Source organism: Pinus tabuliformis, chromosome 8 (genome assembly GCF_031772625.1).
Source record: "Pinus tabuliformis cultivar Carrire ecotype Pingquan chromosome 8, CPIR1, whole genome shotgun sequence".
NCBI classification, from domain to species: Eukaryota; Viridiplantae; Streptophyta; class Pinopsida; order Pinales; family Pinaceae; genus Pinus; species Pinus tabuliformis.
In genome coordinates, this window is record NC_142294.1 from 1,972,778,306 (window position 1) to 1,972,792,696 (window position 14,391).

At 42.0% G+C, this 14,391-nt stretch overlaps 1 protein-coding gene across 1 annotated transcript in view; it reads left to right on the plus strand.

Annotated features, from left to right (window-relative positions):
* The first annotated feature begins 428 nt into the window (after positions 1-428).
* The window catches only part of LOC149244352 (Acyl-CoA N-acyltransferases (NAT) superfamily protein), a 90,381-nt gene continuing 76,418 nt past the window's right edge, over positions 429-14,391 (plus strand). The window contains exon 1 of the mRNA XM_089374830.1: positions 429-2,243. Coding sequence (XP_089230956.1) covers positions 550-2,243 — 1,694 coding nt within the window. The 5' untranslated portion in view covers positions 429-549. The remainder of the gene's footprint in view (positions 2,244-14,391) is intronic.

A 14,391-nucleotide genomic window follows, 5' to 3' on the forward strand; every position in this document is an offset into this window, starting at 1 on the left:
TTATACACCCTATCAGGGAATCAACCAAGTGGTACATCCGCACTTCTCCCAACAATGCCTCTCCTACTTATACAACCCATTAGGGATTAAATACTTTTTTTCATTTTCATTAAATTTTATTAAAAAATAAAATTAACTTAAATGAGATTTTGACCACACTTGTTGGTTCGAAATGTGTCGACAAATGTATTTTAATGTGATTATCGTCAAAAACTTGTATCAAAAAACTTGATATAGATCACAAAAGGCTCAATTCAATAACAAAAATAAACATCAATGTATCCCATAAATGATCTAATTAACCATAAAACTAAATATCCATATTATGTAATTAAGAAAATAAACCACACACAAAACAATATGATACACCAACTATATAGATTAATATAATAAAAACTACTTTCAAATATGTATATCTTACGTTGGAGCGGTCAAACTTCGTGATCTATCATCCCAACACGAGTCGGAGAACGGATCTTTTTCCTCCAGGAATTTCGAGGCCAACTCGGAGAACGGACCTTTTTGCCCAAGAATTTCGAGGCCAATCTAATGAACCCCACGAAGATTACTGTCATAAACATGCCCCATCATTTTTCGGGTTCACCGTGCTGTGCAGGTTATTTTAGCCAAGCATTTAGTACTGCAGCTCAGCCATTGGCCTTTGGTAGTCCTCTGATTGTTGCTAAGTTCAAACATAGGCACAAGGCCAGTGTTTTCTCTCTGTTGTTAAAAAATGGAGCACCCAAGAACCACAGAAGTAGCTTTCAGCGCTGTGAATGCACAAGTCTGGAGAAAAGTGGTGCAAATTCTATTGAAGTTAGGTCCAGCAGTAGTGCAAATTCTTCTTCAGTGGAACAGGGAAGGCAAGCAAATGTGTCTGAGAACTTGGAGGGAGAGGATGGAAGAAATCCGGTAAGTAAAAGCAAATCTAATTTTGCTGATTTTGGGTCTAACGTGGGCAGGGGGAATTTGGAGGAATTGAGTAAGAAAAAACATTTGGGTAGGCCTACTTTTGAGGGTAATACAGGGAATTGTAATGTTCTTGGATCCAGAACTAGTGAGATTGATAATGGGTATGATGAGTTGAAGGCGGTGGGTAGAAGAGACTATTTTAATGGGGCTAATTTGGATGAAGATATCGCCAGTTTAGGTGCTTTTGGGTTCACAACTAGCAGTGCAAACTGTGATTCTGCTGCGGGGATTGATAGAGGTGCATTGTCTGGAAATGGATCGAGGGATTTGGGGGCAACTGGAAAAAGTTATTCAGATAGCAGTGTTTTGGAGAAAGAGAGCGCAATTTTGGAAGACTCTGGATCCAAATGCAGTGGCAACTGTGATTCTGCCCAAGGCAGCGATGGGGGTACAATGTATAGATTTGCATCTGAGAATTTGGGGGAAGTGGATAGAGGAAAGCACTCGGGTCGACCTTTTATTGATAAAAACATTGAAAATTTGGGGGATGTAGATACAGGAAACCAGTTGGGTAGAACAATTTTCAATATAAACAGGGAAACTTTTGGGGAAATGGATAAAGGAAAGGAGTTGGGTAGAACTGTTTTGGATAAGCAAAGTGAAAATTTGGTTGCTCTTGGATCTAAAACTCGCGGAAAATGTGACACTGCTGTTGGGAATGATGAGAATGACATATATATAAACAATTCAGAGACCATCGAGGAAAAAACCAGCAAAGTAGGGAGTGGCGATGGCTTAAAAGAAGCATTGGAGGACACTTCTCTGACTAATTCAGGCAAAGAGCAATCTGATGGCCCTGTAGCTCGCAAAGTCATATCTCCATACGGTTTTGATCCATTCAAATTGAAGAAAGATAAGGGGCTACTGGATGATGAAGAATTAGAAATGCTGAAACTTTTGGAAAATTTCGAATATAAGCATAGATTTGATCATGGTTTATTGGTAGTTAAAGTTATGAGTACTGAACAAATGGGGAATACGGAAGAACTTCTGACAGACTCGTTTGCAGAACTTATGTGGGGGCCGCTCACATATCGTCCTTTGCTAAGATTGACTGTCAGAGAGCATATGATTGAGAGGAGGGCTTTTATTCCCCATGCTGCAACACTTGTAGGTCTGTATACAGAAGGGGATTCGGGTGAATGGATATTGGGTGGCACTGTAGAGCTTTCGTTTAACTCGGAAGGATCTGCTGAGTTTTCTCCCACACCGATTCCTCCAAAGGGTGCACCATATCTATGTAACATGGCTGTGAATAAAAACCTTCGCAGGTATCTATATACAGTCTTTCAAGTATCTTGTATTCAGTTATGTTTGATAAGTTTTACCATTTACTTTTGAAGTTAATAATAGCTTATGCATACCTCAAAGGGGAAAAAATAGAAAGAAGAGCCATGTGTTTTTCATTTTATATAAAGGTTGTTTGTAACAGATCCGTTGCAATGAAATCTGCCATCCCCCAATGATGTAATGTCCCAAGCACTAAATGGGCTAGTTTGTGCAAGTTAGAAAGGCTACCCAGGTCACCTTAGTAACTCTTCCTCACACTTGTGATTGGCTCTTTTCCAAATTAAAAGGGGGCTTCCTAAAGATAGGATCACTAAGGCTGTGGAGTGGAAGCTCAAGATGATTTTGTGAAGAGTTAGCCTCAGAAAAACAAATGGAAAATGAATGGAAATGGGAATGAAAGGAAAGAAAGAAGAGGGAACAAAGAAATGACATGATATGGCACCAGTGCCTATCAATCTATAGGGTGATGGAGTAATGAAATATTGCATGAATGAAGGAACTAATTTGCCACGATCAAGTGCTTGAAGATAGTCTATATGAGGTAAAAGCACTAATTTGACGCCTTCCATCAACTTAGATACAATTTCTAGTTTGATGCTTTCGTCAACTAATTGTGTACCTAAAGTAAAGTGAACTCATTTGATACATTGAACCTTAAGCTATTGTTGGAAATTCTGACACAAAAACTAGTCCTGGAGGGCTTGATTTGCCACCCACATATCAACTCATCATAAAGTTGTTGTTTATTAGTTGAATTATTTCCTAGTCAGCAACTAGATATGATATAAGAAAGGTAATAGGTAATAAAAGAAGAAATAAAACAAGAAATTAGACAAGACAGAAAATTCCTGACTTTGCTTATTCTTAGAAGAGTAATGTTCTTTTTACTAGGCCTTTATGTTAAAGTGAAAGCAAGAAGTTCCTATATCAGATTAACAGCATATGAGCAGCATAAAGAATAGTGATGCTATAAAGCAACAATAGCTCATCCTTCATTAGTCTTGAAGGATTTGATGTATGAGGGAGCTCCACATCAATCATCCTCCAAGTTCTACAATCTCTTATCACTTTTCTCTTTCATAATTTTCCAACTTCAAATTACCCAATTACAAATGAAAATGGAGAGAAGCTCCTTTTTATATAGAATTTGTTGAATCTCTCATATTTCTTACTGACAAGTCAAAATAATATTATAATCATGGAGTAGTTAGATTGTTGAAGGAAGTGTAACTAGGTTCGGTCTTCATAAATGTATTTTTGATATTTGTACTTATTCAAGAAAAGAAAAATATTATTTTTATAATATATGACAATGAGTTTCTTGCTCATTGTAGTAGGTCTAGCACATGTCAAAGTGCTATAGATGAGTCAAATAGTCAAGAGAAAATATTGAAGGCCTTAAGGGCATTTTACACTATGTATAAATATATATTAAAGTCAAAGGGAAACCTCCAAGCAAAGTCAAGTCTACTCCTAGGCAAAGGCACCTTCAAGAAGCTCCTTCAAGCATGCTACACCACCATGGAAGCTATCCACAAACTACTCAACAAATCTGCCTACAATCTGCCCTGAAAGTCGGCCTACAAGTAAGCGGACAAGTCGGCCTAAATGCAGTCAGTCAAGTCGGCTTAATTGAAGGGACAGTCCTCTATTTATAGAGGCTGTCCACTCCAAAAGATAACGCACAACTTGGCTCTGAAATCCGCAAGAAATAGAGGATAAGGAGAACGACAAAAAGCTAAGGGAAAAGGTCTTCTAGGGCAGCGAGGTAAGGAAGAAGAACAGCGAAGTCTGAGGGCCTGTTTTCAAGTGTATACACAGCCACACGTGCGAGAAAGTGAAGGGAAGTCTGCAGCTATATCAGAAGTAAAATCACAGTTGCATATTCTTCATTGGTTGGGCTAGTAACTAGGCCTACAAAGGCCTCCTACTCCAGCGTGGAAGGACTCTCAAGCGAAGTAAGAAAGAAGGAGACCGAAATATAAAGGACTGTTTCTAGGGCTAGAAACAGTCACACATGCGAAGCGCAGTAAGGGTATAACAGCAGCAAGTGAACAGGTCATTGTTTGGATGAGAGATCAAGCCTACAAGGACTCCCAAGCCTAGCAAAGGAGTCTATCTCTCTAAGGTAAAAGGACTCTAATTGGAAGACGAAGTGTTGGAAGACAGTGCCGGAAGAAGTGCCGAGGTATATGGTGCAGAAAGGAGTAAAGACTTGACTTGTGCTTGGAGGATCTCTTAGTCAGAGGTCTAGGGTTTGGCATTGATCAATAGAAGCTTCAATAAGAGAAAACTTACAAAGGGTTTTCCTCTCAAGAGTGGAGAGGTTTTGGCCCTGGCAGAGAGCCAACATCTCCTGTTCTTGTTTTTATGTTTGGTAGCAGTTTGATAAAGTACACACATATGCACCAATAATAATAAGAAGAAGAATAAGCTAACAAGAAAAGTAAAAAGACTCCACAAATTGTTATCAAGTAACGAAGAATCACACTATACTACTTTGCCCTAGATTCTTCAACATAGATCTCTTCTAAAGATATGTTTGATCATGTTACAACATGTGGGAAATAGCCTCTCTAAGCCAATTCACCCTCATCCAAAAATGGTAAGAGTGTGCACCAAAAAATGGTCATGAAGGGGATGCACCACCAAAAATAGACATTAAACCAAGTCAAATGCCAAGTGTCCACATGAAATGTGCCCTCCAAGAGTGTGCATGCATGCAATTACTCCACATGTCTAAGTTCCAAGGTAACGAACTCCATGGATGAATATGCTAGATGCCAATTGGGTGGAGCTCTCCACAAGAAAAGATGTAGTAACCCCAAAATGGAAAGTGGACCAGCTTCACAAAGAAAATCCATAGAGATAAGGGAAAATTAGGGTTTTGACCATGCTAAAACTCCATAAAATAGTAAGATATAATCTGTGATAAATTGATAATAGCAAGAAATGTCTCCAAAAGTGTGCCTTCCAAGTATAATATCCAAAAATAGAATGAGACCTTATACAAGAGCATGCTAAGTCACACACATGACCATCCTCATGTGCCACAGTCTCCCAATAATAACTTGAATAACTACTCCAAATAAAATAATATATAATTCCAAGTCAAAGAGATGAGGGCACTTTCCCATGAAGGTCAAAAGATGCCAAATGTAGCTTAAATTTCCATGCAATAAAAATGAGAGAACACCTAAGATAGGTTCGCCCTAGAAAAATGTACCATGTAATTACCTCAACCACCCAACAACTCGTAAAATATTCTTCATGGGAAGTGCATCCTTGGAGAATGTGCCAACATGGTTAGAACCCATCAATAAAATACTCCTCCATATGCCATGTGACCAACCCAATAGGTTGCACCCTGTAGCCCACCAAAAGTGGGGTCCTTGTTACTGCTCAAACTAGTAGGGGTCTTAGGAGGGGATCCTATAGAGCAACTACTAGGTTAAGTGGCAACAATGGAGTGATAGCCCATTGTCACCTCAGCGAAGGCTCCCTACTCTTTATAGATTTTTATCGGTGCGAGGAGACCCGATATAAGAGGAATCACCTGGATGAATGGACCAATGAATGGATGGAGAATGATTCCTGTAACCTATTCACAAGAGAGACTCAATTAAATAGCTTGCTTGAGAAGCAAGGTGATAGGCTCTCTAGGAAGGGCTAAGAGGATACTTGAGCCTAGGTTTGGAGGATATGCCTTGAAAAGGGGCTTCCTAGACTTAAGGATCCTTGTGGAGAAATGGATTCTATGTAATCCTTGTGGAATTTGAGTTATAGAGTTGTGGGACCACAGAGAACCCAAGTGGACCCAAACTAGGTCAAGGGTATGGAGTTGATCAACCAAAGAGGGGCTTGACCTAATTAGGGAAGAGAATAGGATCAAAGGACTAATTTTCTTTTGAGATTTGAATGCAATGATCCAAGTGAGGACACTAACCCAAACCAACCTAGGGAAAGAATTGGTCTTATGGCTAGGGCTTGCTATATCTCGAGATTGCCTCAAACTTGGGGGACCTCTAAAGAAGACTCTAGCGCAGTAGTGGACCAAAAATCAAGGGCTTTGGATGGCTACAAAGAAATTCACTTGATGCCCTAGGTGACCTACTAGGGTTAGGCCTAGAAGGAGAAGAAAAGGCGAGAAAAATATTCTTTTAGGTGACCACCAATGGTTAGATCAGTGCCTTGCCTTTGGGAGAGATGGAGTCAAGGTGATTTTGTGATTTGGAGAGACTTAACCTGATCAAGGAGACCTTTAGGCAACTTCGCATGGCAAATTAGGGCATGAGAGCAACTACCAAAGGATTTTATACTTCGATGTACAAGAATTGATGACTTATCAAGGTGTATTCAATGAAATTAAACCTCTAGGAACATTCATTCATCATACATGACACATGTAATATATGCAGCACTTCAAAAGTCCAAAACTTCCACAATTTTGCATAAATTAGGGCAAATTTCAGATCTAGAGAGCGAAAATCCCATACATTATTCATGTGACAAGATAAATGTAAAGAATAGACATGAAAAAGAGCACTTACATGTACAATGAGTATATCCAATCATCAAATCAAGACAAATTTGAAGCTCCAAGACCAAGAGAATAGTATCCAAACATCAAAATTCATCCATGAAACCAAACTCATCCTCCAAAAGGGAATGCAGAATTCTCCAAAGAGCTCCCAATCCAATGCAAGTGATGATGAGAGGAATGAATGAGCTTCTCATCTATTTATATCCTTCCTAAAGAGTTTGATTTGCCTAATTAGGCCTAATTAAGCCCCAAATAATAAAATAAAGTGCAATAATAACATCCCTTGGTGACAAGCCCACCGAGATAGCTCCAAAATAGAAAGATAAGCTTCTCAAGAGGGCAAAATAGTAAACATAATGAGTCGTTGGGCCATTGAGAAGGCCTATTGGAGTCCAAAGCGTGCTAAGGTGAGAGAATAGACTCCAAACATAGTGAATAAGGGGTTGACCCCTCGATATCCAAGCAAGTCACATGTGGTGTCACCAAACATGTGGTGTCACCAAGTGGGTGTGGGGGCACAATGACATCCTCATGGGTCTCCAAGTGGATTGATAATGTTTGTAAACGATTTGTAAGGGCTAGGATGATGACATAAGTCCTCCCTTTGTCTCTTGCAGTAAGACACATCCTCATCTGGACCCTGGATCTTTTGCCAAGTGTATGGTACAAGTGTGAAGCCGGCTGGACATGGCAATCTAGGTGCATCATCCTCATCCAAAAAGGTGGAACATGAGAAATCACTGAATATTGCTGGGGATCCATGAAGTGCTCTCTGGTATGGTGGAGGCACATGGCTCTCTACGCTCACCCTACAAGTGCCACTGTGACCGGACCCCGTATAAGGAGACCAAACCCCAAATGGATGCCCACCTGCAATCCTGCATAAGATCCAATGTGTCCGCTTTCCCTCCAGTACAACAAATCATTAAAGTAATCAAGTAAAAGAGCTTACAAATCACGGAATCAAATGTACACTTCATGGTGGCATGCCCTTCCATAGTAGGCTTTGGCATGTACAAGTGTCTCCAATCTCAATAAAGGGGTTAACCAAGGACCCTATTAGGTGGTTTCTGTAGAAATTTCTGTTTTCCCACCCCGGTTTTCAGTTTCTCCTTATTTCTCCCATATAGTTAAATGCTCTTTCCCATAACCATACATTTAACAAGCTGAAAAAAATAAATTTGCTGAAAACACAAATTCTGGAAATTTTACAGAATGCTGGAAATTGCAGAAATAAAAATCAGCAGTAATAAACAGCGATTAAAACGCATTTAAACACTGAGATTTTTGGTCAATGTGACCCTGGAAAAACCCCCTACAACTCTTGGGGAAAACCAGTTTGAGAGCTCTTCTTTATTTCTGAAAATTGCCTTTTACAGTGAGAAGTTTTCAGCAAAAAATCAGCAAGCAAATTTACAACTTATCTCTTTTCCCATGCTTCACAGCAAACTAGAAATTACAGCAAACATGACAGCAATAAATGCTGTACGGTCTCCTCGATTTTCGTGCCCACTTTCAGCATTAAATGCTGTTGTATGGCCCTCGTTTTGCGTGCAGAAAAACCAGCAAACTGCTCCTCGATTTTTGTGCAAACCTCTCCTCGAAAATCATGCCACAATCTGCCTTTCACTGTGTGCTGAATCAGCTGTACAAATCTGCTCAACTGCTACCTTGGAATGTGTGCCAAGCTGCTGTCTCCTTCTCCTCCCTGCTCAGAAATCTCTCTTGCTCTCCTTCTCCCAATCTGCTCATGAAAGAATTGAATCGAATGTGATCTTTTCCTCATTTTCCTCCCTTAATATAACTCTAAATGACTTTTGGGTGACCCAAGTGACTTTTGGGTGATCTCTAAATCCAATGGCTGAAATAGATTTAGATCAATGGCTGAGATTAAATGCTCATTTAAATCTCACTTTTTATTTTTTAATTCACCCCACTTTAATAAAGACCCACTTAGTCATTTATTTCCAAAGTCACTTTTCCTTTCTAATTTTTCATTGACTTTATAAAAGTCACTTTAAAATTAGACTTAGTAACTTTATCACTTAAAGTCATTTTTAAATTAGATTTAACTTTATAAAATTATAAAGTCACTTTAGGAGAAAAATTAAATTCTTTTGGACACTTTTCCCTAGGCCAAAGATCAAAGCCTAAGGGAACCACCTGTCCTCCGGTACCAAATTTCAACACTCCCTCTTACCGAGGAAGGTGTTCCTCACCACACCCATCTTGTCTCTGAAGTAGACATGCTTGCCCCGTGGTAAGGCTTTGGTAAGGATACCTGCAACCTGCTCATCAGTGGAAATATACTCAAGCTTCACAACTCCCTTCTGAACATAGTGTCTGATGAAATGATATCTGATCCCGATATGCTTTGACCTGTCATGAAATACTGGATTCTCCGTGAGTTTAATGCAACTTTGATTATCACAGTAAATCACTGAAGGTCTCAACGGCTGACCAAATAAGCCAAACAACATCTTGCGAAGCCAGATAGCGTCACAGCTAGCTAGACTGGCTGCCATATACTCTGCTTCCGCTGAACTCAGTGCTACTGACTGCTGCTTCCGGCTGAACCATGACACTACTGCTGAACCCAACCCAAAACAGCACCCTGAAGTGCTCTTCTTATCAGAAGCACAACCTGCCCAATCAGAATCAGTGTATCCTGCCAATCTCACTCCATCTCCCTGCCTGTAGTCCAAACCATAATCCACTGTCCCCTGCAAGTATCGCAAAATGTGTTTTGCAGCCACCCAGTGAACCTTCCTAGGCTCACACATAAACTGACTCATCGTGTTGACTGCAAAACAGATATCTGGTCTAGTGTTGACCAAATACATCAAGGAACCAATCAGCTGCCTGTACAATGTGGGATCCACCAACTCGGAATCCGAAGCATGAAGCTTCTTCCAGTTGGTGATCATTGGTGTCGACATGGGTCTACAATCTTCCATGTGGAATCTGCTAAGGATGTCCACAATATACTTCCCCTGCCCCAGGAAGAAATGCCCCTCCTCCTGCCACACCTCCAAACCCAAAAAGTAATGCATCAAGCCGATGTCCTTCATCTCAAACTCCGTCGCAAGATCTCTCTTGCAGTGCTCTATGAGTCTCTCTGCACCTGTAATGATCAAGTCATCCACATACAACACCAGAATGAGAGGCTCCTCACCAATCACAATAAAGTAAAGGTTCGGATCTGCCTCACTCTTTGTGAAACCCATCCCCTGCAAATATGTATCTATCCTGGAGTACCAAGCTCTGGGAGCTTGCTTCAGGCCATAAAGGGCCTTCTTCAGTCTGCACACATGGGACTCCTTCCCATGCACCTCAAAGCCCTGTGGCTGCTCAATGTACACCTCCTCCTGTATGAAGCCATTGAGAAATGCGGTCTTCACATCCATCTGGTGGATCTTTCAACCCATCTATGCTGCTATCGATATAATGGAGCGGATCGAAGTATATCGAGCCACAGGAGCGAAGGTCTCCTGATAATCAACTCCCTCTACCTGGGAGAACCCTCTAGCCACAAACCTCGCTTTGAATTTCTCAATGCTGCCATCTGCAGCATGCTTTACCTTGTAAAGCCATCTGGAAGTAACCACGGATTTGCCCTCAGGCCTTGGCACCACCTCCCAAACATCATTCTTCATGATAGAAGAATACTCCTCCTGCATGGCCTCTCTTCAGACCTGCTGGCTAGCTGCCTCCTCATAGCTAGAAGGCTCAGAGTCAAGGATGCTGGTAACCATCGCCATATAGCTACAAAACCTCTCAGGTGGTCTACTCTCTCTGACCGGCCTCTTCGACTCAGCAACAGATGTGGCATCTTTCAAGGTGTCCTGAAGCCACTTGGGCTTCCTCTTCCCTGAGCGCACTTCTCCCACTGGAGAATGAAACTCCTCCTCCTCATCATCATTAGGAGCCTGAAATCCTGACTGTCTGTCTGCTGTCCTCCTGCTTGCACCTGAACCTGTAGAAGCTGAGGTACCGTGTGAACTGTCCATCAATGGACTCCTTAGTGAACTGCTCTGTGAACTGCTCTGCATGCTGCCCGGAGCACCACCCCTCTGGCTCGGCGAGCCACTGCTCACTGACGGACCTGACATCCTCATAGATGTACCTCCGGATCCTCCTGATCCCTGCCCACTGGATCCCTGCGACTGACTCAACTGCTGCTGAGGGTCTGGCTGATCCAGATACTCTAACTCCCGTGACCTCCTAAAGGCCCTGTCCTCCTCGAACTTCACATCCCGTCTGATAACAACTCTCCTCTGTGCAGGAATGTAAATCCAAAAGGCCTTTGAGGTCTCACTGTAGCCCACAAAGATACCCTTCTTTGCGGTGGGCTCTAGTTTGGTCCTCTTCTCCTTGGGTATATAGGAGTATGTAATGCATCCAAAGATGTGAAGATGACCAATATCAGGCTTCTTCCCAGAGAAAGCCTCCTCTGGTGTCGTGCCCCAAGGCACGATGCGGACTCCTGTTCTGCAAGTAAACAACTGTGTTGCAGGCCTCTGCCCACAAGAACAATGGCAACCCCTGATCATGTAACATGGCCTTGGCAGCCCCTATGATGGATCTGTTCTTTCTCTCCGCAACCCCGTTCTGCTGGGGGTTGTAAGGAACAGTGAACTCCTTCCTAATGCCTGCCTCCGCACAATAGTCAACAAACTCTCCAAGGGTGTACTCTCCTCCATTGTCCGACCTCAAGGACTTGATCTTTCGACCTGTCTGAGTCTCCACAAGAGCTCTGAACTCCTGAAACCGCTTGAAGACCTCACTCTTGGTCTTCAAAAAATAAATCCAGGTCCTCCTGGAGTGATCATCAATGAATAAAACATAGTACTCATATCCACTCAAGGAAACATGAGACATCCGACCGTTCACATCGGAATGAATCAAATCAAGTATCCCCGTCGCTCTGCTGTCACTGCTGGGAAAAGGGGATTTGGCAAATTTGCCCATCGCACAACCTCTGCAAGTATCAAAGTGATCAGTACTGAAATCTGGCACACCTGTAGTGATCTCCCGCAATGTCCTCAAGGCTCCATGATACATATGTCCCATCCTGCGGTGCCAAATCTCACACAGCTCAGAACTGCTAGCTCTGCTGTCGGTACTACTGCTCAATGCCAAAAGGGGGTGGAATGCAAACTTGTACACCTTTGCATGGCGTACACCTATCACTCTAGCTGAATCAGCTGGAGTGCCCCTGGGATACATCAACACCTGTCCTCCCCTGAACAGTACCTCATATCCTCTGTCCTCCAAAGCTGAGACGGATATGAGGTTCTTCCTCATCCCTGGCACATAAAGAACCTCTGACACCTTCAAGGGAGGTTTGGACTCCCTTTGAAATGTCACTGTCCCCACCCCGACTGCTTTAACAACTCTGTCATCACCGAGTACTACCTCAATATCAGTGCCACTCTCTGAAAGCTCTGAGAAGTACTCAAAGACTCCTGTCATATGACGTGAAGCCCCACTGTCCACATACCAGATACCTGAAGATGCTCCGCTAATCGAGGGAAAAGCATGCTCCCTCTGAACCTGTGTGGCAGGTGATCCTGCACTAGAGGACTCACACGTAGTGAACACAAACTCTCGGTCAAAACGACCATCAAAGTCCTCAATCTCTGCTGAAGCTGCCACGTCCTGGTTCTTCCCCTTCTTCTTCTTCTTCTCCAGACACACAACTGCATAGTGTCCCATCTTTTGACAATTCCAACACTTCACCTTGGAATAGTCCTTCTGTGTGTTCCCCTGTTTACCTTTACCTTTGCCTTTGCCCCCACCACGGCTTGTGGAAGTCTGCTTCTTCCCTTTGCCTTTCTTGCCTCCTGCCACCAGTGCTACATCATCATCTTGCTCAACTGGCTTGGCTGCCCCAAGCTGACCTTTCCTGATCTCTGTCTAAATGCAATCATCCCAAAACCTCTCCCATGTGGGAAGGGTCTCACGTGCACAGACCCCATCAGCAAAGTTCAACCATGAACGGGGGAGGCCATTCACTGCAATCCGCACCAACTCAGTGGGTGGAATGACCTCTCCAATCGCTGCCAACTCATCTCTCACATTAGTAATCTTTGTGAGATATCCAGCTGCACTATCATTACCCATCTTAATGTTCTTCAGCTTCTCCTTCAGGACCATCTTCCGGTTCTCATTGGTGCTCTGGTAGAGATTGGACAATGCTGTCCACATCTCATGGGCATTGCTCTTTCCTCTTACATGAGGAATGCAATGGTATTTGATTCCGTCTAGAATCAGCCTCTTACCCTTGTTGTTCTTTTTATTATAAGCTGTCAACTGAGTAGCATCAGTAGGCACAACAACATGGTTCTGTGTGGTATGCACCATGATATCCCAGACTTCTGCCTCCTCAAAGATACTCTGCATTCTCTCCTTCCAAACGTTGTAATTTATATGCCCATCCAGCCTATCCTCCACCCTCAATTCCAATGACATCCTGCTGTCCTAAAACTGAAAAATAGCACTGCTGTAGTAAAGATAAAACTGCTGTTTATGAAAAAATCAGCTTGCTGGAATTTTCTGAGTGAAAAATCAGCAACTATAATTTTTCCTTTTGCTGTCCCAAACTGCTCTTCAGCACTCAAGCTCTGATACCATGTAGAAATTTCTGTTTTCCCACCTCGGTTTTCAGTTTCTCCTTATTTCTCCCATATAGTTAAATGCCCTTTCCCATAACCATACATTTAACAAGCTGAAAAAAATAAATTTGCTGAAAACACAAATTCTGGAAATTTTACAGAATGCTGGAAATTGCAGAAATAAAAATCGGCAGTAATAAATAGCCATTAAAACACATTTAAACACTGAGATTTTTGGTCAATGTGACCCTGGAAAAACCCCCTACAACTCTTGGGGAAAACCAGTTTGAGAGCTCTTCTTTATTTCTGAAAATTGCCTTTTACAGTGAGAAATTTTCAGCAAAAAATCAGCAAGCAAATTTACAACTTATCTCTTTTTCCATGCTTCACAGCAAACTGGAAATTACAGCAAACAGGACAGCAATAAATGCTGTACGCTCTCCTCGATTTTCGTGCCCACTTTCAGCATTAAATGCTGTTGTATGGCCCTCGTTTTGCGTGCAGAAAAATCAGCAAACTGCTCGATTTTTGTGCAAACCTCTCCTCGAAAATCGTGCCAAAATCTGCCTTTCACTGTGTGCTGAATCAACTATACAAATCTGCTCAACTGCTGCCTTGGAATGTGTGCCAAGCTGTTGTCTCCTTCTCCTCCCTGCTCAGAAATCTCTCTTGCTCTCCTTCTCCCAATCTGCTCATGAAAGAATTGAATCGAATGTGATCTTTTCCTCCTTTTCCTCCCTTAATATAACTCCAAATGACTTTTGGGTGACCCAAGTGACTTTTGGGTGATCTCTAAATCCAATGGCTGAAATAGATTTAGATTAATGGCTGAGATTAAATGCTAATTTAAATCTCACTTTTTATTTTTTAATTCACCCCACTTTAATAAAGACCCACTTAGTCATTTATTTCCAAAGTCATTTTTCCTTTCTAATTTTTCATTGACTTTATAAAAGTCACTTTAAAATT